The 25,966-nt window shown below is 36.1% G+C and overlaps 3 protein-coding genes and 1 non-coding gene across 5 annotated transcripts; 2 read left to right on the forward strand and 2 right to left on the reverse strand.

Annotated features, from left to right (window-relative positions):
• Positions 1-218: 218 nt before the first annotated feature.
• Positions 219-290, reverse strand: TRNAE-UUC. The gene has a single exon. It is a non-coding gene; the product is annotated as a tRNA-Glu (tRNA).
• An 11,634-nt stretch (positions 291-11,924) lies between these two features.
• Positions 11,925-12,671, forward strand: LOC122586767. Its single transcript, XM_043758755.1, has 2 exons — positions 11,925-12,128; positions 12,192-12,671. The coding sequence occupies exons 1-2, from the start codon at positions 11,925-11,927 to the stop codon at positions 12,669-12,671; spliced, it is 684 nt and encodes a 227-aa protein (XP_043614690.1).
• Positions 12,672-14,285: 1,614 nt separating this feature from the next.
• LOC122588656 (F-box/kelch-repeat protein At5g42360-like) lies at positions 14,286-17,478 on the forward strand. The gene is made up of 2 exons (XM_043760812.1): positions 14,286-14,547; positions 15,478-17,478. Exon 2 carries the CDS (start codon positions 15,514-15,516, stop codon positions 17,215-17,217), a length of 1,704 nt encoding a protein of 567 aa, XP_043616747.1. The 5' UTR covers positions 14,286-14,547; positions 15,478-15,513; the 3' UTR covers positions 17,218-17,478.
• A 257-nt stretch (positions 17,479-17,735) lies between these two features.
• On the reverse strand, positions 17,736-23,255 carry LOC122587155 (U-box domain-containing protein 44-like). 2 transcript variants are annotated; one of them, XM_043759245.1, is made up of 4 exons: positions 22,964-23,255; positions 21,624-22,332; positions 20,957-21,266; positions 17,736-19,567 (listed from the first exon to the last, which is right to left on the reverse strand). In XM_043759245.1, the coding sequence occupies exons 2-4, from the start codon at positions 22,176-22,178 to the stop codon at positions 17,997-17,999; spliced, it is 2,436 nt and encodes an 811-aa protein (XP_043615180.1). In that variant the 5' UTR covers positions 22,179-22,332; positions 22,964-23,255; the 3' UTR covers positions 17,736-17,996. The 2 variants fall into 2 exon arrangements, with proteins under 2 accessions (XP_043615180.1, XP_043615179.1); XM_043759244.1 differs by having other exon boundaries at positions 21,624-22,337.
• Between the last annotated feature and the right edge of the window lie 2,711 nt (positions 23,256-25,966).

Raw genomic sequence — 25,966 nt, forward strand, 5'->3', positions numbered from 1 at the left:
AGCATATAGCTAGCCTTACAGAGTTTGTAGTCTCAATCACAGATGATTCGATCTTAGGCGAACGAGGTTACCGGCTCTCCGGCGCCATTTCGGTGCACTATTGGTGATCTCATCTTGCTTGCTGGGAGAGAGGAAGCTTCCGGACCACCTTTTCCAGCCAGATAGCGAGCGATCACTCAGCAATGAACACTAACTGAAAGCGGCCGGGAATGAGTACCTATCCCTTACGGGAATCGAACCCGTGTCTTCGACATGAAAAGACGATGTCCTAACCACTGGACGAAAGGGACCAAAAAGCCATTCTTCATATACCGCTCCGTGGGCTCCGAGAATAGAAGTGGTTCGTTTTCTTTCTATACGAAATTAAAGATTTCGTTTGTGTTCATGTTGGCGATTTCAGATGTAAATTCGGCGGTTCGTCCCCCCTTCCTACGGGTTCCCCCACCCCCCTGAATAAGTAAGGCCCCGCTCTTTCTAATAAAAAAAAGAGGGGCGAAGCGCCCGTTTGAAGTGGCGAAGGCCTTTGCTACAGTAAGAAAAAAAGTAGGTTTCGGTTACGAAGTCACTTAGTCGAACTATAAAGAAAGGGAGGCTAAGGTTACGAAGTAAGGTCAACTGGTTAAGGAAAGCTCAGGTTATGAAAAAGTTTAGCCGTTAATTAATTAAGTAGTAGTGAGACGTCGGTACGGAGTTGCGTCAGCTGTGGATATAGACTAGGCTAAGGGGCGGACTTCATCTCTTCTATTCTCTTCACTTACACCTTACACTTCTGCTGAGTCTAACGAGGCTCAGGCGCGGAGCCTTCCACTGTCACTGTGGACCGAGACTACGCAAAGGTAGATCATCATAGAAACTTCGCTGACTTTCTCATAAACCTTGATTTCGCTACGCTTAATAAGAAGCCGGAATAGCTTAAATTGGTTCGTGTTCCGTTTCCAAAGTCAGTCGTCTTTACCCAAACTTCAGACGACTCTCAAGCGGTTCCATTCCTTCTTACTGTACTTCTGGGTCAACCCGAATGGGAAGAAGGGGGTCAGCCAAACAGCGGTCCACTTTGTACGTTTGCTGAGCAGACCAATCAGTTCTTTTTTTTTTTTAGAAAAAAAAGGAAGGGAACTTCTCACCGAAGGAGGCAGTAGGAATGAAGGAGGCGGGAAGCTACCGCTTCTAGAACGGTTGCTTATCCTTCACTTTTTTTAGAGCGTATCGCTATTCAAAAAAAAAAAGGTTTATGTAATCGGAAAAATGATTACGGTTGCGGAAACCAGAGAAAGTCGGGAACCATCGGTTACCTTTTGAATAAAAGTAGCGGCGAGCCTAGTATTACGACTACAGGGGGAGAAGCTTTGCTTCGTAGACAGCTTCGCTTCCTCGTCGCTTCTTTCTAGCGACCAGCTTCTCAAGTGGGTGGCTTGGTAAGCAAGCTACCTTCAGCATCGGTAAAATCCCTATCAATAATAGGCCGGAATGGTGGGGAAGGAAGCCCTCCCTACTTCAATGGAAAGGGGGGAAGAGCCCTTTCACAGCCGCTCCTCTACAACTACCTTTCGCCCAACATGATCACGAACGAAGACAGATAATTGCGTAGATAGGAGGACGAAACGAACCAACCCACTTGTCCTGATCGGAACGATTGAAGAAAGAAAGAGAATGGTGTCCCCTTTCGCCCAGGGGGCATCGTCGGAGAACAATGTCGGGGACAGCGTGAGAACCTTCCGTTGCTTACACCCTTTAAGTGTTGGTTCTTCCGGCGATAGATCTGGTTTCAAGATCTATGAACAAGAGAGATCCCTAAATCTCCATTTGAAAAAAGAGATGAATAGATAAGGCGAAGGAAGGGCGCTAACGAGCAAGAAAACGGATGCGCTAACGCGCAACGGCTTTCCTTTCTCTGATAGAGGCTCGCTTCTTCAATTCAAGTTCAGCTTGCTGCTTTTCATTTTGATAGGAGTAGGTGCTTGCTGCTCGCTCGCTGTCTACTAAATGAGCTTTTACTGCCCGCCCGGCCCCTCTCTTTAATCTTAAGTAAAGTGAAGTCAAATCAATGAAGTGAACAGCCCAACCTCTTTGTTTGAAGCTTTGTTTCACCTAATTCGGAAAGAGAACAATAGACTTGCAACTATAGTATAGGAAAAAGCTTCTCTTTGATAGCGGTCATAGGGGAGTTCAGAAAGGATCTGATCGTAGATAGAGACTGAAACCTGTGCGGGGGTAGGGGCGGATGTAGCCAAGTGGATCAAGGCAGTGGATTGTGAATCCACCACGCGCGGGTTCAATCCCCGTCGTTCGCCCATCAATAAATGGACCATTTGTTACGGAGACAGAAGACAAACCTAGAAAGCTTTTTTTCTGCAAGTCATCTCGAGGCTTCAAACGCATCCAAGCAATTGGTATCCGATTGAAAGAAATAGATTCGCGTCGCCTACTTGCTGAAAGCACAAATGAAATGGCCGATCATGAATTCTATGAGAAGTTTTTAAGACCTTTTTTAGTTCATAATGAATGAAATGAACCCCCGGATGAGGAGCAAATCTCCCCTCCCTTTTACTAAACCATGGGGAGCCCCTAGTAGTTTACCGGACAAATTGAGTTGTCGTGACGAGACCTTTCTTAGTGGAAGATCGGAATTCTCTTCATCACGAGACTGATCGGATCAGACACCCGAGAGACCCCCACAATTGAGTAAGTAAGAGGACAACAAGCAAAGAGTTATGCTTTCATTTCTTTGTTGAGATTGAAATAAAGTTCTTTAAAAAGGGGGTAGGTATAATGAACGCAGGCCAAGTCAAGAAAAGGACTTCCTTACTTTTAGTCTTAATTACTAGTAGTTTGAAGCGAAACCGGTTTTTTTGGCACTCGGTTCCTTCGTCTTAAGTAAAGTTCAGTTTACTTTTTTGATTCGGAACTCTTAGTCGAGCTGATAGCGAGATCTTTTTTTTGTTCGAGGTTCAAGAGGAAGAAGAGAAGAGGAACCACCGCCCAATGGTGCTTTTACGAAAGTACGGTCACCGGTGGCTAATACCTTCTCGACACTATCGAACCTGAAATCCACTCTCAATCGCTCTTTTTAGTTGGCGGGCAAGGTTTCCTACCCACTGGCTACTGGCTACTGGCTACCGGCTAAGGAGGTACAGTGTAGCTACTGCAGCTACAGTTGGGTAGCTAGACCATCTACCCTATGTTTCAAACTTGTTAAACCTGGTCAAACCGATAGAACATTGTTTAAACCATACTTGTGAGAGTGACTGTCTTACGCTACAGTAGCTACTGCTGCTACTGTCTTACTGTGTACAGGAACTGTGTGTGACTGTAGCTACCCGACCCCAAGGGAGGTACTTGTTACTGCTCCTCAGGTGGTTAGTGAAATGCTTCTCAGGTGAGGAGCATGAACGAGATAAGACTGATTGAATCAGAAGATTATTTTAATCGACTTAATTAGAAGCTCTAATAACTATTCAAAATTGATGGTATTTCAACCCCACGATAATCTTGGTTGGTACCAAACCCGATAGTGATTCTTTCGATTCGTATTAGAGTGATGGCCCCTGTTTCACTAATAGCTGGGAAGGGAATACGTTCTCCAATCGGCATGTGTTAACCATTTTCTATTCTTTGGATGAAATGTCGAGATTCAAGAGAAGATGGATCGGGTCTTCTATTAAGAGGTGGACCTTGAAGCAATCATTGTCATTGTGGATTTGGGGGTTCTAAACCAGAGGAGAGGCAGCGAAAGAAGAGAAGCTTACTCTATTCCAGAAGCAGGAATATCGGGACGGAGACAGCTACTTTGAGAATGAGAGGAGTCTTGCATTAGTAAAGGAAAGCACCTTTCTTAGTTATTAGTAAGGTTGTAGACTTCTTGTAGTTCTCTTTCCCCTATGTTTATTCTCTATAAGAGATAGAAGCTTTCCCGCTTGCAAGGTTTCGAGCTCCTATTTCTGGAAGAGATTGAGGAAATGCTCCTTCCGTGAGGGGCCTTTCAACCTATAGGAAGCTCTCTCATCCGAGTGGAGTTAGGCCCATTTCCTAGCCTAGTTTTAAGCAGAACAGCACCATCCTAGTCCAGAGCAGTACTTCTCTTATGGGCTCGAGGCAAGACAAGCAGCCCGCTTCGCTTCCTCAATTGCTCAAGGAACAAGATGAAATAATGCTTTTGTGGAACGTCTTCTGGCGAGGCTTTGAGATTAAACCAATATCTTTCTATTTGAAGCAGTGTGCGGTATGCCTTCAATTCAACAAGCATACGCTGGCTAGGATATCCCGAGCGAGTCAGCTAAAGAGAGACGGAAATATCAGTACTATTCTGGCATTTCACCGTAAGAGGATCCTTAAGATTCCAAAAGTGATTTGCTTGTCCAGTGGTACTTGTCGCTTTTCTCCGAAGGCTATTGAATTAGCTAAACCACGTGGGTAAAAGTCCATGGATTGGGCCTATTCTTCATCGGATACGAGAGCAGGAAGAGCTTCTATTCCATCAACACAAGTTATTCCAGCAACAGCTCTTACTGTAACAGAACTAGGACCGTCAACTCCAACTGTCCTTATAGGCGAAAGCCACCTCCTTGACAGATTACGGAGCTACCCAGCTTCTCTTAATGCCAAGTAGTAGAAAAACCGCTTTCCCTGTAGTCGTCAGCTCGTTTTTGACAGATCCGATCGGGTGTTCATAATCTGGAGTAAAAGGATTCTAGATAGTTGAACCCATGACCTAAGATAAAACCAAAGATGACTTCAGCCAGTTGATCGAACCTTCATTGTTACATTGGAAAAAAATCTTAAAAGTAAAATAAAAACTTTACTTTTGTCATGTCCAAACTTACCCACCCATTCATTAAATGTGAAAGGTTTCACACTGTCACATTTCCACAAAGACAATGTCTGACCGTATTGTACGCAATAATAAAGTGAGATACAATATTCAGAAGTTACACAAACTTGAAACTTCGATTAAGTTACACTTTCTAAACTTCGATATGCCATATTGCCACTCTAAAAAGTGTATACAGTACTTAGAAAAATTGTTCATTTTGACTTCTTTTAACGGTTTCTTTTTAAAATATTTATAATCTATAATCTCTTATAAAACATATTGAACTCCTTATTTTAAGAAATTCAATAAATTTTTCAAAATCCTCATATTGCCCATATTTCACACATTACTTCTAATTTTATATCTCTAAACACAATCAAAAAAATATCCTACTAAGATCTAATACACAGTCACTTCTTTCTGTCATTTCTATTTACCCACACTATATCGATTCCTCATCCACTGTTTTGTATTATCATCTCCGTTTTTAATCATCGCAACGTGCGGGCACCAACCCTCGCGTTTTTAACAACAACCTATTCAAATCTTAATTATACGAATGTTTGTGAAATTCAAGACTCTCAAAAAACCTTTTATAATTCACTCCTATATTAATGTAGAAAATTAGTATCGAATGTTAGTGTAATACCTTACGGTCAAATACCTTATCAATGAGTTATCAATCTCATTAGCTTTTAAATTTTAATTTTATTTTTTCTTGTGTCATGTAATAATTTATGTAAGATATACGAATGTTAGTGTAATACCTTACGGTCAAATACTTTATCAATGAGTTATCAATCTCATTAGCTTTTAAATTTTAATTTTATTTTTTCTTGTGTCATGTAATAATTTATGTAAGATATATAAATGGATTGAATTTTCAGTGTATCTTTATTGGTATAATTTTCATTAAGTAAAATGCAACAGAAAATAATAATAAATCAAAGTTCAGAAAAGGAGTTCAAAAATTCAAAAACTAAACAATCTTTTAAGATAAAAGACAAGTTTATTCAACAAAATTCTTTATATAAATATAATATATAAGGTTTTACAGTGTAAAATACATGAAATATATCTGCTTGCAAACATATAAAGTTCAATTATGCACAAAACTAAAAGGTTATTATGTTTAAATTACAAACCATCTATATACATGTCTCTAAAAAATGGTTTAAATTTGTTTTCTTTTCTTTTTGCTACTAAGATGTTTTAAATTCGCCATTTCTCTTATTAAAAACTCTAACTAACTAACTTTAAGAGATTAATTTTATTTTTTTTTTAACATTCAATTTTATTAAAAAACGCCATAACTAACAAGGAGCTAGATTACAAGAAAGAGATTAACTACTAAAGAGTAGAAATCAAATGTTCACTTTGTTTTAATACCAATGTACTTTAAAAGCCATTAATTTTGTAGATAGTAGTAAACTAGAAAATACACAAAGGCCATGATAAAAATGATGTTACAACATAGTATAATGTTGGAATTAAGATCGAGGTGAAAAGGAAGTTGTGTCAAAAGTTGCTTTCTCTCTACATATATGAAAAGAATTGGACAAGGGCATAAGGCTGGAATTGATGATACAATTAAAGTTATTGATAAATTTATGGTCTTAATGTTTTCATCAATCTTTTAGTAATTTGTATTTCAGCGCTTCACATTGTATTACACTTATAAGTTATACTGCCTTGGTTTTGTTTGCGGTATATAGTATATACACATGTGAATATCACGATGCATGGGGCTTACATTTTATTAGTTTATGTGTTTCTTTATACTTTTATAAAAAGCCACATAAAGTTTATTTAATTAGAGGACAATGGTTTCAAATTAATGTATCTAATTATACAGGAATGTTTATATATCTAACTATAAAAGTGTGTACTGTAGATATTTACTTTTTCAAATTTCAACTTTTAACATTTTATGTGCCAGCCTATACATAACATTCATATATGTTAGTCACATTGAATGTCAGGTTGTAAGTTCGCAAGCTATTGTTTAGTCGGATACATACAATACCAAAATCCGAAAGTTAAATACTTGCAATTAACAACATTAAGGTTGGATACTCATTATAAATAATCATCTATAATTAGGTAAAGATGGCAACAAAAGCGGGAGGAACCTTACTACAAAGAAAAAATGGTAAAGATGAAAGTAATTAATCATTAATCAATGGAGTATAACACGTAGTATAATATATTTTCAGTTGACTCTCTCTCTTCCCTGGCGATTATGGCGGGAAATTTCTTTTTCAAATTGTAACCGTTTTTCACCATTAATAACCTTCATTCTTACATCAATTTAGCTCTATTTTCTTCCATTTTCGTTTATTTTCGCTCTATTCTATAGTCCGCATAACAGTACGGGAGCAATTTGGAGATTTTCTGATGATTTCAAAACCCTAGAATTTGGGGATTTTGCGTAAAATGCCAAAAAGAAGATCCTCTGGTAGAATTACTAGAACTCCAATAAATTTAGGTGATTATGTGGTTAATAATAAGCATAATAAGAATAATAAACAAAATAAAGCCGAAAGTCCTCTGAATTGTAATAGTGATGATGATGACGTCAACTATGTAAGGAGAAATAGTGATGTAGATGATGTTTTTGGCAATAAAAGTGGTGAGAATCGGAATAATATTGTGAGTAAAGATGAGGCAGAGGGAGAGGATGCAAGAGAGGGGACTGAAACGAATTCTGGAGGTCAAATTGAGAGTGATGATCAAAGGCAAGAGCCAGGGAGCAGGAATGGAGTTGATGATAGTGATAAAAGGAGTACTGAAGAAATTTTTGTGGCTAAGGAATTGAGCAGGAATACAGATGATACTGGTGGTTCTCCAGGTAATGCTTCTTTACCTGTAGATAAAATTGATGGGAGTAGTGTTAAAGCTGATATAAATGTGTCATATGCTAAGATTGTTAATAATAGTGGTAATTTGGATAATAAATTGTACTTTGTACCCACTGAAACTAATGAAGAAGGGGAAGAGGTTGTAGTTTTTGAGGAAGAATTAGTAGTTGAAGTTAGTAGGAAATGGCAGTGTACTGCTTGTGGATTTTTTGTTGGATGTAAGATGAATTTGAATGAAATGAGGTATCATTTGAGGAGAATGTGGGGAAAGTATGGAATTGGAGATGTTATGAAGGACTCAAATGATATTTGCTACTTTAAGTTTAGAAGTTTGGAAGGGATGAATAATGTGATAGAGCAGAGTCCTTAGATGGTTAATGGGAAACCATTGGTAGTACAAGAATGGAATGCTGAGGTAAATATTGAGAAAACTGATCATAATAAGATTCCTATATGGGTTAAAATGATGAATGTACCACTAGAAGCCTGGACCATGAAAGGGATAAGTGCTTTGGCTAGCAGATTGGGTAAACCTCTGAAGATGGATAATATGACTGTTATTATGTGTCATAAAGGGATTGGGAGGTTAGGGTATGCTAGGGTGCTGGTGGAAGTTGATGCTAAGGAGAATCTACTTGAAAGAATTGAAGTAGTGTATAAGGATGAGCAGAAAAGCATTAAAAGGAAAAAAGTGGTGAATGTTGAGTATAATTGGAAACCTGATATGTGTAATCTTTGTAAAGTATTTGGACATTCTAATGAGAAGTGTAAGATGCAGAAGAAGGATGAAAAGGAAATAGAATGTGAGATGCATAATAAGGAGATAAGTAATTTTGATAACAGTAGAAAGACTGATAATTTCCAAAGGCCTAGAGGTGAAAAGTTTTATGAGAAGCCAAGAAACTAATGGTTTAATGGAAATAGGAAAGGGTATAATGGACCTAATAAGAAAATATGGCAGAATAGAGTCACAAATACAAAGAAGGATGATGTTCAGGGTAAAGAAAGTGGAATACATGCAAATAAATATGCAATTTTGGCTGAGGAAGAGGAGAATGTAGGTGACAAAATGGATCAAGGTGAGGAGTTGATTGTGGAAGAATATATTAAGAATAAACAGCAGCCATCTATGGATATAACCAAAAAGTGGTCAAATAAGATGATCTACTATTTTAAGGAGAGATGGGAAGCTGTGCAACTGGAGGGTGATAATACTGAAGAGGAGAATGTTAGGGAGAATGAGAATGAGGCAATTAAAAACTTGATTGCTAATGAAATAGGTGGAGGTGATACTCAACTGTTTAATTGAGTATTATTGTTTTATGGTTTTAGTCATGGAGTTTAAAATTGCTTATTGGAATATTAGAGGAGTAAATAATGAATTGAAGCAGAATGAGGCAGTTAAGTTAATTAGGGAGGAGAAATTATAGATTTGTGCTTTTATAGAGACTCATTTGAAAGTTAATACTGTGAATAAAGTTGGAAATAGGATTTTTAATAATTGGGACTGGGTGTCTAATATTCAGCACAGTCCAACTAGTTGTAGAATTTTAGTAGGATGGAACTCTAATAAGGTGAATCTAATGTTGATAGATATGAATAAACAAGCTATGTTATGTAGTATAGAAGCTTGTCAGAGTAATATCAAGTTCTATTGTAGCTTTGTGTATGCAAGCAATAGTGGGACCGAAAGAAGAGTGCTTTGGAAAGATTTAGAAAGGCATAAGCAATTTGTGGGAGAATGGCCTTGGTTTATTATTGGGGATTTTAATGTCACTCTTAATAACAATGAGCATTCTGCTGGAGGATCTAATGTCTCTATGGATATGCTTGAGTTTAGAGATACTGTTAATAAGGTGGAGGTTGATGATATTGGGAGTAGTGGCTTCCACTTTACATGGACAAAGTCCCTTAAAAGTAAGGAGTGTACCATTTTGAAGAAGTTAGACAGGATTTTAGTTAATGAAGATTTTATTAAGAAATATCCTGATGCACATGGAGTGTTTTTACCTTACTTAATATCTGATCATAGTCCTGCAATAGTGGTTTTTAAAGATGAACATTACAGGAAAGGAAGATCTTTTAGATTTTCTAACTTCATTACTGAGAAAGAGGGTTTTTTGGATGTGGTTAAGAAGGAGTGGAATGAGAATGGGAAGGGATATCATATGTACAGACTTGTGCAGAATTTGAAAAGATTGAAAAAGCCTCTTAATAGATTGAGCTGGAGTAATGGAAATTTGTTTGAGAAAGTAAATAGCTTGAGGGAGAATCTTAGGAAGGTTCAGGGTATTTGTGATAAAGAGACATGTAATGCTGAGATTAGAAAAGAAGCTGCAAAAGTTTTGAATGAGTATGTTGAAGCTGCAAAGGATGAGGTTAATTTGTTGCAGCAAAAAGTGAAGGTACATTGGCTTAAAGAGGGTGATAAAAATACAACATATTTTCATATCATGTTGAAATCTAGAAGGAATAAAAATAGAGTTGAGATGATTTGTGATGACAAAGGAAATAGGTATGAAGGAGAAGGGGTGGCTGCACAATTTGTTGCTCATTTTGAGAATTTTCTTGGGAAAACATTGCTTGTGGAACCTCTAATGGAAGGTTTATTTAAGAATGTGCTAAATATTGAGGAAGCTAATGAAATGGTGAGATGTGTGACTGATGAAGAAATTAAAGAAGCAATGTTTGAGATTGATAGTATTAAGGCTTCTGGCCCTGATGGATACACCTCTGGTTTTTTTAAGAAGGCTTGGGTGGTGATTGGTAAGGATGTATGTAATGCTGTTAGGGAATTTTTTATTAATGGTAAGCTACTTGGGGAAGTTAATGCAACTTTAGTAGCCTTAATTCCTAAGATTACTACCCCTAATAAGGTGTCAGACTTTAGACCTATAGCTTGTTGCAATGTTATCTACAAATGCATAAGTAAGATTCTAACTAAAAGAATTCAGAATGTTCTTGGAAAGATTGTTCATATTAATCAAAGTGCATTTGTGCCTGGAAGACACATTCAAGATAACATTTTGATTGCACAAGAATTGCTGAGGGGGTATAACAGGAAGTATGGACCAAGGAGATGTGCTATGCAAATTGATATACAAAAAGCATATGACACTGTAAGTTGGAGTTTTTTAAGGGACATTTTAGAGAAGTTTGGGTTCCAAAAGAGGATGGTGCATTGGATTATGACTTGTGTCACTTCTACAAAATTCTCTGTTTGTATTAATGGGGAAATTCATGGATATTTTAAAGGAGGAAGAGGATTAAGGCAGGTAGACCCAATTTCCCCTTATTTGTTTACACTAGTGATGGAAGTCTTAAATCTTATCATGTGTAAAAATATTGGAGATTCTAAGGAATTCAAGTATCATTTTGGGTGTAAGGAGTTGCAGCTTACTCATATGTGCTTTGCTGATGATTTGTTAGTTGTGTGTAAAGGGGATGTTGCTTCTGTTAAGGTAGTTAAGCAAAGTTTGGATGATTTCTTCAAGGTTTCTGGTTTAATTCCTAACTTGGGTAAAAGTGTTATATTTTTTGGAAGCATGGCTGAAAGGGATAAAGCTGAGATATTACAAATTATGCCTTTTAAATGTGGGAAGCTTCCTGTTAGATATTTGGGGGTGCCATTACTTTCTAAGAAATTGAGTGTTGCAGACTGTAGAATTCTCATTGATAGAATTAAGAGTAGAATTGATTGCTGGAGGAATAAAACTTTATCCTATGCTGGTAGAATTCAATTGATATCTTCAGTTTTAGCCTCAATGCAAGTTTATTGGGCTTCAGTGTACATGATACCTAATACTGTGATCAAAGAAATTGAGAAAGTTTTCAAGAGTTTTCTATGGAATTTTGGGGAATCTGCTAAAGGTAAAGCTAGAGTGGCTTGGAAAAATGTGTGTAAACCTAAAGATCAAGGTGGTTTGGGTTTAAAGGATATGCATATGTGGAATGAAGTTTTATTGCTGAAACAGTTTTGGAAAATAGTGGAGGATAAAGATTCACTTTGGGCTAAATGGGTTAATGTGGTAAAATTAAAAAATTCTAATGTTTGGGCTGTTTCAGTTGATAAATAGGATAGTTGGGGATGGAAAGTAATGATGGATTTAAGAGATAAAATTAGAGGTTTTGTTAGATATGAATTTGGAAATGGTAGGAGAATTTCTTTGTGGTATGATAGGTGGTGTACAATTGGTCCTTTGTGTGATCAAATTACAAGAAGAACTATTTTTGAAGGTAAATTTAGAGATAATATGACAGTTGCAGATATGATTATTGATGGTAAATGGAGGTGGCCAGAGGATTGGTTAAATAAATATGAGTTCTTTAGAGATATTGAGGTTCCAAATTTGAAGGAAAGCAGGGAAGATAGGGTAAAATGGCTCACTAAACAGAATTCTTTGGTGCAGTTCAGTACAAATCAAGTTTGGAAAGATTTGAGACCTGATTGGGAAAAGGTAGTTTGGAAGAATGTTGTTTGGTTTAGTCATATGGTGCCAAGGCATGCATTTATCTTGTAGTTGGCAGTTCAGAGAAAGTTGATGACTCAAGATAGAATAATGAAATGGCAGACTAATGGGGATTTTACATGTCTTCTGTGTCAAAGAGGAGTTGATAGTCATGAACACTTGTTCTTCCAATGTGAGTATGCAATGAAGGTGTGGAAGAATATTACAGATAACTCTCCTATATTAAGTGGCAATATAGGGATGTTTGATGTAATTGAGAAAATTGCAGCAATGAAAACCCAGAATAATCTTGCAGTTGTTGTTAGCAAATTGGTCCTGGCTGCATCTGTCTATTTTGTGTGGCAGGAAAGGAATTTGAGAAACTTTAAGAAGGAAGAGAGAAGTGTAGAAACTTTGTGCAGAATAATAAAGGATAATGTAAGGCATAAAATGATGTCAATTAGTGTTAAAAACACTATGAAGGTGAGTAGTATTGCTGAAAGATGGAACTTGAGATGGAGTAATAACTCTCTGGTTGCTATTGAAGATTAAAGGTTTGTTTGTTAGCTTTATGCAGAGGTTCTACATTAGTGTATTCGAATGAGAATAGAGAGCGGTGAAAGATGATGCTTCTTGGTCTCATTCTAGCACTAAGTGTAGAATTTGCTGCCATGGATGTTGTGAATCCTTAGCTTGCTGCTGAAGAAAGGCTGTGTATTGTAAGAGTATATAGGTCGTGAGGTATTAACTTTTGGTTTTGATATTGTTTAGATGAATTCATGTTCTATTTTTAATTGTACAGTTGTAATTGTAATTTTTGTGCATATTAATGAGAAATTCACCTTTAAAGTTAATCAATGGAGTATATATTAGAAGCAAAGACTATTTTTTGTGGTGTTCGTTACGTTGCCCTCTTTGTCCAATATCAAAACCTTCAAATTTTGTTTACTTGTTTTTAACTCTTAGCACTTGTGAAAAATCACCAACAAAAACTATAACTATCCCATCAAACGGCCCATTCATGCTATTTGGGTTAATTGATTTGATAATATCTCTAAAAGTCCATTCAAACAATAACATATAAAGAAAAGTGAGTATGAGGTCATGCATTCAATTTGGGGGAAAAACCCCTCACATACTAATATTTTAATATTTTGAATAAATGCTTTGCCCCCATGTTATTCATTGTATGAGAGGAAACTAGCTAAATGCTAGAGAAAAACCCCATACCCCCACCACATTAGCAAAGACTTCCTAATATGCATTTTATGTGTGTTAAACTCGTGACCAACATTTGGCTTAAAAATATAAAAAGCATTAAATGTCCAATTGGACTAAATCCAACCACTAATACATTTTTTAGATAAACAAGTATGATATAGTATAAAATCTTGTAAAATAAAACATAGCTATGATAATTAAGTAAATTTTTAAAAAAATGAATAACATATTGCTTGAGAAATGAGAATTGTCTTTTATTTTTTATTCATTAACTTAAATATATCCACTTAATATACTTGTAATACATTTAATTAAATTATTACAACATACGTTTCTCAACTCATATACAACGCAATCATATTCGTTGTCTAATGAACTTAAAAAGTTTCACCATATAAAGTTTTTATGATGTTGTACATTCAAAAAAAGAAATGTTATCCTTATGTTAAACATATTTTTAATTTCCGAATTTCAGACACTAGCTAACCCATTTGTATTTCCTATTATAGCTAACTTAATATGCTGGAGGTTTTGAATTCGAGATATGAAAAAGAATTTCACATAAAATAGTCCTCCAATGAAGTATGTTTGAGTCCTGCAGAAAAGATATAGTTTTATCTCAATTAAATGTCGTATATTTGGACAGTTTAGTTAGAGGTTTTTCATCCTCCTAATAAGTATTGGAGATGAGGTAACTTTTAACACAAACTCGGTTAAGACAAGGTATTCTAGATATCATCCATACTATAAAAAAAACCAGCTAACCTACTTCAAAATGCTCGTAAAACATTGAGAAAATATAATTTCATTTCACCATTAAATATTATAAAAGAAAAAAGTGAAAGAAATAAATGCTCCACCCCATGGCTTGATCATTGAGCTTTTATTTTTTAAAAAAGAAACCCACCCAAAACCAGATGCATCTCTCTCACCAGTTTTAATTCTTTCTTTTTCTTTTTCTTTGCCCTTTTTAAGCTTTACCTAAATCCATCATTTTAATTCTAACAAATAATTTTCTCTCATCATTTCCCCATTTTCAAGATTTTGCTTCAAATTGTTACAGTGTTTTCTTTTTCCTAATAACAATTGAATCTTTTCAAATACCCACTTGTTTGAATCAATCTTTATGTGCAGATCAAGAATCTTGAACTTGAAAGTCAGATTCTTTTTGTAAGCTAAGTGATGATGGCTACAATACTTTGATGAGGTCAGTGAAAAAATTTGGTAATTTTCATTATTTCACACATTGCTATTTGTTTTCCTAAAATGAATGGTTTTGTTGGATTTCCATTGTTTACATTGTTTATGTATGTATGTATGTTTGTATGTTTGTGTGTGTTTTACTGTGTGTTATATATATATTTTCTTGAATATTGTTGTTGGGTGTTTACTGGAAAAAGTTATTAGAGTTTTACACTTTAAAAGTGGAAATTAATTTCTTGCAAAGCAAATTGTAGGACAAAAAAGAATCTGAAAGATAGCAGCTTCATGTATTGATGCAGAGAAAATATGAAAAATAGTAAGTTTTGTGTATTGGCCTTTATCTTGCTACTATTAAAGAAAAGTATATTCTCACATAAAGATGTAGTAACATGAACTAATAAGTCGCTGAAATCGTTGGATTTTATGGAATTAAGTCAATAACATGTTTGGAGAACCGAATATGAAATTGGATGTATGGAACTCAAGCATGTTTAAGGCACCATTTGATAGTTTTGGGGTGGAAGTAGATTAGTGCGTAGCCCATAATGCTTTGGCAGGTGATAGTTAAGAGGCTGCAATGGTAATGATGGAAGGAGGGGTTTTTTTCTTTTGGGAGGATTCATGCAGAAACTTACAACGTGGAGACGAGCATGATTAAGCACATACTTTTCCTTGATTAACAATTAACAATTAGTCAATACATGGTGACATCTTTGCCTTGTAAAATATGCATAGTTATGGACTTATAGGTGTAACAAGGCATGAAGATGAAAACAGAACTCATGGAATCCACTTCAGTTTATCATGCCACTAGTATAAACTGAGGTTGTAAATTGTTGGGATTTTCGATGCACAAACATTATTTATCACTTACAACTAATTCGAGACAAAATGGAGAAGTTTTGGTTTCTAATATGTAGATGATGTATCGCAGGTTTCCTATTTACCTGTATTAAAATTATAAAGCAAGATGATATCTGAGAATATGGAGGGTGAGACATCACTTCATCAAGAACTCGAGGTTTTAAGTGTGTCAAAACGTCTTGTTAGAACCCTGAGCCAAAAGTTGAAAAGAAAGAACAATGTTGTTGCAGCTGAAGACGAGGACGTCAGACGGGGGATTTCAATAAGATGTCCAACTTTATACAGTCGGGGCGGGGGTTGCAAAGTTGGTGCAACAACTGGTGAAGAATTTGGTGATATGGGCTGTCGAAGACGTTTTTCGACTTCTAGTGAAGACGGAAAAGGGTACAAACCAGTATGTGGGACTGGAACCGAGGATACCAATATGGATTGCTTCTCGTATGGAGTAAAGGAGAGATTTTGGAAGAGAAGTAATAGGAAGATTCCTGAAGTCGAAGGTGTACATGTGTTTCTTCCCGATGATATTGTCGAAATGTGTTTAGTGAGGCTCCCGTTGACTAGTCTCATGAAAGCCCGTTTGGTATGTAAAAAATGGAGAAACTTGACTACAACACCTCGATTCACGCAAATGAGACGTGACGGTCTGTATCATAGCCCATGGTTGTTTCTTTTCGGTGCGGTTAAAGATGGATTTTGCTCTCGGGAAATACACGCCTTAGATGTTTCTATGAATCAATGGCATAAAGTCGAGTCAGAAGTTCTTAAAGGCCGGTTCTTGTTCTCGGTTGTCAGCATCCAAGAAAATGTTTACATCGTTGGAGGCTGTTCTAGCTTGACAAATATCGGTAGACTTGACCGAAATTCAGTCAAGACCCACAAAGGGGTTTTGGTGTTTAGCCCGTTAACCAAGTCATGGCATAAGGTTGCATCCATGAAACACGCAAGGTCAAAACCGATTTTAGGGGTATATGAAGTCAACTCAGATAATTTGACCATCAAAAGTCAACACAACCGACAAGATCGACGTCTGGTCAGGACAAGAATCGGTGGAGTATCGGATGTTTACGAGGATCCGCATAGACTTTCAGTTAGACGCCAGTTAAGATACTCTCTTGATGAAAACGAGGTTTCATTTAGACAAAAAAGCGACAACTCGAGCAAAAAGAATTCTAATAGGTTCTTGATTATGGCTGTAGGTGGTGTTGGATCATGGGACGAACCGTTAGATTCATGTGAAATATACGATTCTTCTTGTAATAAATGGACGGAAATCCAAAGATTGCCCGTTGATTTTGGAGTTGTTTGCTCGGGAGTTTTTTGTAACAAGCTATTTTATGTGTATTCAGAAAATGATAACCTAGCAACGTATGACATAGAAAGGGGGTATTGGATCAGAATTCAAACAACACTGTTACCTGCCCGTGTACACGAGTATTACCCAAAGCTGATTTCGTGTGAAAATAGGTTATTTATGGTGTCAGTTTCCTGGTGTGAAGGAGAAGGTCAAATTGGTAGAAGGAATAAAGCGGTTAGAAAGGTGTGGGAACTTAATCTGATGTATCTTAATTGGGAAGAAATTTCAACACATCCCGACGCTCCTATGGATTGGAACGCAGCATTTGTTGGTGACAAAAATATGATTTTGGGGGTTGAGATGTTTAAAATTTTTGGTCAGGTGTTGGATTTCTTGACCATGTTTAATGTGTCTGATGCATCAAAGAACTGGATCCACATTTCGAGAAACCAAGTTGCTCATCAACTGGATGCTTCTTCATGCATGACAAAATCCGTAGCTATCATGCACTTGTGACTCTAGAAACCAGCAACCCGACTCAATGGTCAGTGACTTGTGACTTGTGACTTTAGGTATCAAGCAGCTTGCAAGCTGTATCCTTTGTTGTGAAGTTGTAGTAACTCGTGCAGTTAGATCATTTCTACATGATTTGTTCCGTTTGTGCTCATTTTATTTATTGTTTCTTCATGAGATTCTTATTTGTCCAATGTAGCATAAATTTGTTTGCGCCTACATCGACATTCGACATATTAATCACTCATTGTTTGATTTGATTTGTATTGTGTTTCCACTTTCCAGGGTGTGAAAACAGGGTTGACTATTCATTTTAGGTGGTGTACGAATATGTTGACAACCTTAAACCCGTTGCACAATACTCTACCCATTGCACAATATTCTAATTTCATTACTAATAACCTGTTGAATCTCCAAGAATACGATCATCTTGATAGACTTAACTTTTCATTGCTACAAGGCTTTCAGAAATCACATATCATGAATCGTTGATATGTGCAAGAAATGTCATGACGCATTGATTAAATTCAAAAGAACAATAGACAATCTTTATTGTGTTCACTTAAGAATTGCTAGTTAACAATTCTGCAGAGAGAATGAAAGGAATGCCACACCTGTAACTCTACATATAATACATCGAGATCATGCAAAATTACAACAGAAACATACAATTATAGTACCTTACAAATTTGTACCATAGCAAAAACACAACTACTATGTACCTCCATTCATAACCTTAAGCTTCGTGTGGCCACTCTGAAGGAAAGAGAATTCTTTGGGCCTTATCCCATGTTCGGAAAGATACCAGAGAAATTTGGTATCTTATCTATATGTTTCAAGGCACGTTCTGCAATCTGTCTGGTCCGATAATCACCATGTTGAAATGCATCAACAAGTGCGGTACTAACATTTGGATCCCCTGATACTTCATATGCTATATCCTCTGTCCGTAATAGTCTCTCCACCATCCAAACTGATCGCCTTCTTAAATTTTCTGTTTGCTTCTCGAGTAACACGTCGAGAATCGGTTTTATACCTTCAGCCTCACACAGTACACTCACCCCTTCTTCTATATTCACCCCGTCATCCAATAAAGTGGATAATGCTGCTAACGATGCTTCAACCACCTTCTCGTTTGTATGGTCTAACAAAGCTACTAATCTTGCGAGAGCCTGTCCTTCTATTAAGCAAAAAGTATCTCTTTGTGTACAAGTCCCACGATGAACCCTACACAAACCTGTTACCACAGGCTGGTTGCTTAAACAAGGAAAGATTGACCCACAAAATCCCGGTGATGGCAATTCTGGTAATTTTGTCAAATTCTTGGATTCTTGTGAGAGATTCTCTAAAGCAAGAGCTGAAGCCATTTGCACATTGTCAAGCCCGTTTGCTTGAAGCAATTCGGTGAATAATCCCGTAAGGTCATGATCACGGCAAAATGAAATGGCTTTTGGCTCGTTGGCTAAAACAAAAGTAATCCTTGAAAGGACCCGCACAAGTCCTTCTAGATAAGGTGTCACAAACCGACTTCTTCTAGTCTCTCCCTGCCTGATCATTTTTATTCTTGAAACCACAATTTGAAAATCACCTTCGTCAAGCATCTGTCTCGTGAGCCCAACATCCATTTCTGGGAGATCTGCTACAATCCCGATGGCGGCTGCTTGCTCTTCTGTGCTTGCAATATTTTCCGCTATTACTTTGAATAAACTACTGAGCTGGCCTGCTGACCCACATAAACAACCGGCTAATTCTTGGCCCATGTGGATAGAAAGATTTTGAAGAAGCTTAATTGCAGCCATTCGCAGATCTTTTTGTGGGGCTTCAATGAATTGAACCAAACTGATGGTGGCACCCAAACTTTTAATGGCTGTAGCCACCCCGATTACCGTGATGGGAGAATTTGTTAACCCAACAAGAACTTGTAGAAGTTTGCATTCTATGGACGGGCCAGTGTTACTAATCATTTGGAGTAAGTTGTGAATTATGTCTTCGGACACGAGGGTTTGGTAGTTTGGTCCAACTGGGATGGAGTCAAAGTCACAATCAGAGCTCACTAAATTGGCAAGAATTGTGGCAGATATCTCTTTAAGTATTGGGAGGCGGTTAGAGCCTGCAAAGAGATCGTTGACTAGAGGAGGAAGTATACCTTCTTCAACCAAAACTTTTGCACTTGCTTCACAAGATGAGACTTGATTCAAGGCTTTTAGGGCAGCTTCTCGAGACTGCATGTCACCACTTTTCATGAGGTTGATTAAAGACGAACCTACAGTTCGTGCTACAAAGACTTTAACATCATTACTAAGAGCCAATTCACCGAGATATGAAGCCATAGAAAGTTTCATATCAGGAGAACCTGAAAATATAGATATCCCAAAACGGGGTTAGAAGGTGCTGCACTATATGAGATGCTCTCTTCATACCAGACTAAGTTAAAAAAATTCCGCTTAGGATGGAGCGAGTGACATTTAAAACTGGATGAAGCAATTTCAACCCATTTATATTAAAATAAATCAATACAGGGTGTATCATTTTGATGACAACTGGTCAAACAGGTTAAACATGAAATAGGGGCTAAAGATGAAAGGGGTCAAAAGGGTAGGTGGCATAAACTGGTCAAAAGCCACTAAACACGTATCAAATATTTACGAAATCAAAGTTGTTATCTTGGAATGAAACTAAGTTAGTATTTTAATAGCGTAACTTTGTAATCAACTAATCATACTAGTACATATTTACTATTTTACAGGTTCTTTGTAGTAAATGTTATGGTTCAACCCAACCCGATCTGACCTAATTTGTCCGCACATGAACTTACCTATTTTTCGCTTGATATGCCACCTCTAATATAAAGCATCAACTAGAACTCTAGCAGCAAATAAACAGCCATTCAAGCGATTATGCATAAGTAAACACTAAATTTTGCACGAATCAGCAATTTTAAACGAGAATGTCAAGCATGGTGGTTCATTTTACACCTACAGTTACATATCTTATAACCTAAAAGGGTAGGTTAAGAAGTGGCTTATATTTATGGTTATTTCCTTTCCAGTTTAGAATTCATACTTTAAATTTTACACTTTGAGGTCTATACTTTCAGTTGTTACTTTTGTCACTCGACACCATAAGATACAGTTGGCTTAGACATTTTTTTTGACAGAGTGGACCTTAATTTGTTGAACAAGGGTGTATGAATCATTATTCAATAAGAGGGAAATCCCTCAAAGCATGTTCCCTTTCTATGCAATTCGTAAACTACATATTCTTTTGGTATATTCACAAGGAAATAGTTAGCATGTAGTAATAGGAAAAGAATGATTGAGCAAAATAACATAGTTGTCCCCAACTCATCCGACAAAAGAGTTTGCACATTAAATTTGGTCCACGACACAAAATTTACTTCTGTTCAAGTACAAATTAGATTCGACTAACCAAATCAGGAGTACAGGAATTAAAATTATTTGTCCACTTCAGCTAAATTATTAGATCCAATAATTGATTAATTACTTTCAGGTGTGTGTGTGTGTTTAGGGGGTTGGGGTTGTGGCAAAGAGTATAAACATATGTAAAATAAGAAGGCATTATAACTCATACACAAATCTTTCAAGTCCGTCCAAATTGCTAGATAGGCAGATAGCTATACAAAGAATTGAAGGAAGATAACAACAGCACTCAACATGAAATAATTGCCTAGCATAGCCATCCAAATAATATTATCAAAAGATAATGTGATATGGATTAGTACCTTCAAGAAGAAGCGTCAAAAGAGGTTGCAATCTGCCATTTTCAGCCATCTGCCTCACATTATTCTCGTTCTTCTCCAAATTTTCTAGAGTTTTGTCAGCTTTCTCAACAATTAAGAGATTTTCTGATTTGCTGCTTGTCATTCCGACTAAAATAAGGATTGCTCCATTGACAGAACCAATTTTTTCACACAAAGACTCGGATTTGGAGAGTTCAAAGAGCAATGAGACAGCTTCTTCCCTTTCTTTCGACTGCTCATGAGACAAGAACTTGACAATTGTGCGCACTTTATCCCCTTCCGCCATTATTTCCTGAATAGCGCAAAATTTTCAGCACATATACTATTATTTGGTTACAATTAGAGATGGCATTTGGATTGTCTTTTGTCTCAAACAGGCCAAATGAAAATATTAAGGATAACGGGTCATATGGCTGTAACTTGTTAGTAGCCCAAAGTCTACTTTTAATGTGTATTGCGTCCTAAATTGCTATTATTCAATGATTAAGATTAGCATTTTGATAATATTGCTTTTGTAATCATAATAAAGATATGGACAAAAAGGTGTTTGCGGTCTAACCAAAAACAATTTTGACCCTTTCCCCTATTGCCACCTCTAAATATAATGGTTCTAAGATGATCAAGATAATGATATTATATATTTAAGTACCTTATTTTCATCATCATCCTCGACTACTATTCGAAGGGTTTCCAAAGCTCTACACCTGACTTTACGACTAGTGCTCTTCAGCATGTCAACGACCATAGGTAGGAGCTCAGCATTACGGATGATGTGCTTATTTGAAAGATTTTTTGAGGCAAGCTGCTGAATAAATCTCAACGCCTGCAAGATATCACTTTCGGAACTACCAGGGGTTAAAGACTTGCGAGCCATGTCAAGCTGAACAGCCTCATTCCTGGCACTCCATTCTTCAATTGTGTTCCTTAACGCAATACTTGGATTCATATCCATTGTCTTCAATTCTCGTAAAGTCAGGGGACAGACCAACTTTCTTCCGTTCTCTTTGCATTCATTGAACCATTTTTCAATTGCTTCTCGCTCGAAAGTTTGACCATTTTCCAAGGTAACAGGGTCTTTCATAATTTCTTTAGAAAGAGGGCATATAAATGCATCATATATAGGTTCTATATGTTGTCTATCATATTGAAAACTGTCATCGGACTGGCTGCCAAGGTCCCGACTTCCATCCCAGCTTCCAGCCATTAGATCCAAATCCAACCAAAACTAAGACTCTTTTCTACACTGCACCAGGAACTTGATTGACTCAATACCTTATTTCAAAACCATTTCAAACTGCATATACAGTTTGTTGTGAAACCAATGAGAAACAGGTATGCAGACTGCGTATTCGGCACCGCTGCCCTGTCAATAATATATATCAGCCACATATATTTAAAAGAAGCATGGTCAACAAAAGTAACTTTTTTATAAACATACTCCAGCTGAACTTGAGATCCTTCTCAAGCAGAATTCGAGCTGGCATCTCAAAGGCTAAAATATAACTAAATAAAATGAAATAACAAATATAAATAACCATCTCCAAAAACCAAGTTCAAACATCCTAAGTAAACTATCTTGAACGGCCAGGGGAAAAGTACAGAAAACGGCCGTGGGGATCCCTATTAGGCGGCTTACATCATAGTCAAACGCTCGACTTTCTCAGGTAGGCAGCCTATTCATGAAACTTATACAAGGCAAACTAAATCATTAAGAAATTTAAACTTAAGTCAACAGAATTTCAACTAATATCCGAAATTCAACACCCGAATCATACGTAACACACACATATCATGTATATATATATATATATATATATCTTCAATATTTGCCAGCTAACATCAGAATTATCGCTAGTCACCTATAATTCCAAGAACAATTTACCAAAATTCAATAAAACTTATATCAAATTCATAACTTATATATAGTTATATCATCAAATCAAATCAAAATCTCAATTATATATATATAGTAAAATTAAGTGGAATTACCTTGTGTATAGATATAGATGGATGATCTGTTGAACAGACGGCAGTTATGTAACTGATAACATCAATAATTGAAATGAAATTTGATGCAAACTGAGATAGTATAAGTTAGGGTTTCGTGTTTTATTTCATATGGTGACAAAATGATAATTAAAATTGAGATTGAAAAAATAGAAATGAAATTAATTATTATGAAGTTGATGAGAATAGAATAGTTGTTAAATCAAAAAGTTGGACTGTAAAGGAGAATGTGACAGTTGGTGTGTTTTGTGTGTGTTTGTGAGTTGTTTCTCTCTCTCTCTCTCTCGGCTATACATACACATATACACACAAGTCTTCTTTTAGTCCAGATATTTTTAAGTTAAATTTTACTTGCTCAATGGTTAATATTCGATGTCATGAGGGGTCCCTCATGCAAATCTCCGACTGCTGCCGGTGTGGTGGCGGCGGCGATGTGTGGTTGTGGCAGCGGTATATATGCACCACAGAATGTCGATCCGCGATTAGTCGTGATGATGATAATAACAGAAATGCAAAGATTATTGATCTAATAATGTAAAATGATATATTTTAACTATTTTAAGAGTTAAATATATAAGTTTAATTATATACATTATAATTGTTATGGACAAAAAAAAGTTTTTTTGAAAGGTGAATTTCGTTAAAAACTTCTGGATAACCAAAAGTAAAGGATAAATTTGATAGTTTAAGTTTATTACAAAGGCCCTCTAGTAACGTAGGTTCGAGTCTTGCAGAGGAGACAGAGTTCTTATCTCAATTAAATGTTGTGTATTCAAGCGGTTTAGTTGGGAGTTTTCTTTCTACAAGGAAGAGGATCTATAGTACGGACTCGAGTAAGATAATGTATGCTTATTCCTGCGAGTAATCCTCAGCTTTTAAAAAAATATATATAGTAAAAGGAACTCGGTTAAATAGGAAAAATTTTATCTCATTTATTTATAGTTCCAACATAGGATTTTATCATCAGTATGTTATACTTTGTGAACTTTTAGTATTTTAAAAACTAACAAGGTGTAACAAATACAAGAGGTAAAAAAAAAAGAAAGAAAAATAATGGGATCGGTGACTCATTAATAAGGTCTTTGACCTTGAGATGATCCACTTGGCTTCGAGTCTCACTTCTCACATTTGTGAGGGTGGATTAATAGGCGTTTTTCGAAAGTCCTGATTTCCAGGCATACGCGTAATTTAGAAGTGTGAGTAGAATAAAATGTCGTTAAAAAAAATACTTCCATTAAAGTTTTAGGTTGATTTTTAGGCATATGAGTTAGGTTGTTTAATATTTTCCTTAATTAAATGGTTCACATATAACATAAGATAACTAGATTCACAAGTTGGGTTTTTGTTGGATCGATTAAGGGTCTTTGTGTAGTTTGAGAAGCTCTCGGATATCTGATCAAACTTTGAGTATTTATATGTATATACAATTAGAACACATTTTCAGACTAGTAATTTTGTAAACATATAATAGCTGAATAGCATACTTACTATACTTGAAAATTTTTAAAGACGACCTTTATATGCTCGACAGACGGGTGCAACGTACGCATCTATAGACTATGTGCGGCGCACATAAGCAACAGTAGCAACTCTATTGATCGAACCACCGAGGGAGCATTACTCTTTGACATTTGTAGCCACAGTTTGTTTTTGGCACTTTAAACACATGTAACTTGGTTATCATCAATCTGGATTATTGCTCTATTAAGTATCAAATTGTAAATAAGCTTGTAATAAAATGGTAAATTTGTTTGATATATATGAATACATGGTCATTTCATTCCATTTCTCTCTTCGTATAACACTCATCTTGTTACCCCATATGTTTATGGTCAAATTATAAAGTATGGATTAATCATATTATGCACGTTTACGATCTAGCACACAAAACTACTTTATCAATATAACATGTTGTGCACTTAAAATTAAAATTAAAACATATCGTATTCAGGTATTCTCTTTTGGTTAATTATGTATCAAGTAAAATTAGTTTCAGAACATGAAGTTTTGCTCTCAAACGTGGGAGTTTACTTGGCCAAGTGGCCAACGACTATGGATAATGGAGTTAATGGTTGAAGACAGCTTAAGTAGTTGGGAATTAGAACTATAAAAAGTTTGATATATCAATATAATGTTTTGTTTCGTAGTTAACCTTTGATATCGATAAGGAATAAAAAAATTTTAAATTTATTTCGTTAAAAACTGGAAAAATCGAATTTAATCAGTTATTTTATATATTCTGAAATATAATTGTTGTGTAACGGTTGTATTTTGCATAAACGGATAATATATAAGTCTTTTAAAATATGACCGTTATCTAACGGTAATATTTTGTGTGAACAGCTTATATAATAGTATGTGTAATGAATATTATAGCATCATTTAATGAGTATATAAACATTTTGAAATATGACCGTTAGACAACGGTAAATTTTTAAAAATATAACTGTTAAACAACAGTAATATTTTGTGCCAACGACGTATATAAGTGTATGTGCGGCGAATTTTATAACATAGTATACAATAAAATAAATTGTGATAAAAGAATGACGTTGTCATGGGATAGGGTGTGGTCTCTTGATGTTCCGTCCAAAGCCAAACATTTGCTTTGGAGAGTTTGTGATGATTTGCTTCCCGAATACAAGATAATTCGAAAAAAGTTAACGATTGCCGATGAAGTTTGTTTCCATTTTGATGGCAAGGATCCAGGAGTTACTCACACCCTTTTAAAATGTGAATATGCTAGGCTTGTTTGGTTTGCTTGTCCATTAGGCTTAAGGGTGGATGCCATCATCTTTGACTCTTTAAGTGAATTGATGTCAAATTTGTGTAATGCATGGGATGATTATGCATTAGCTATGTGGGCAATGGTGGCATGGGGTATATGGTTCAATAGGCACATCCAGTGTCAAGGGAAACAAGGTTTTGATCCTCTAGATCTTGTTAGAAAGGTGATGAAAGAATTTTACTATTTTCACAAGCCAA

The sequence above is a fragment of the Erigeron canadensis genome, chromosome 2 (assembly GCF_010389155.1).
Source record: "Erigeron canadensis isolate Cc75 chromosome 2, C_canadensis_v1, whole genome shotgun sequence".
In the NCBI taxonomy this organism is placed as follows: domain Eukaryota; kingdom Viridiplantae; phylum Streptophyta; class Magnoliopsida; order Asterales; family Asteraceae; genus Erigeron; species Erigeron canadensis.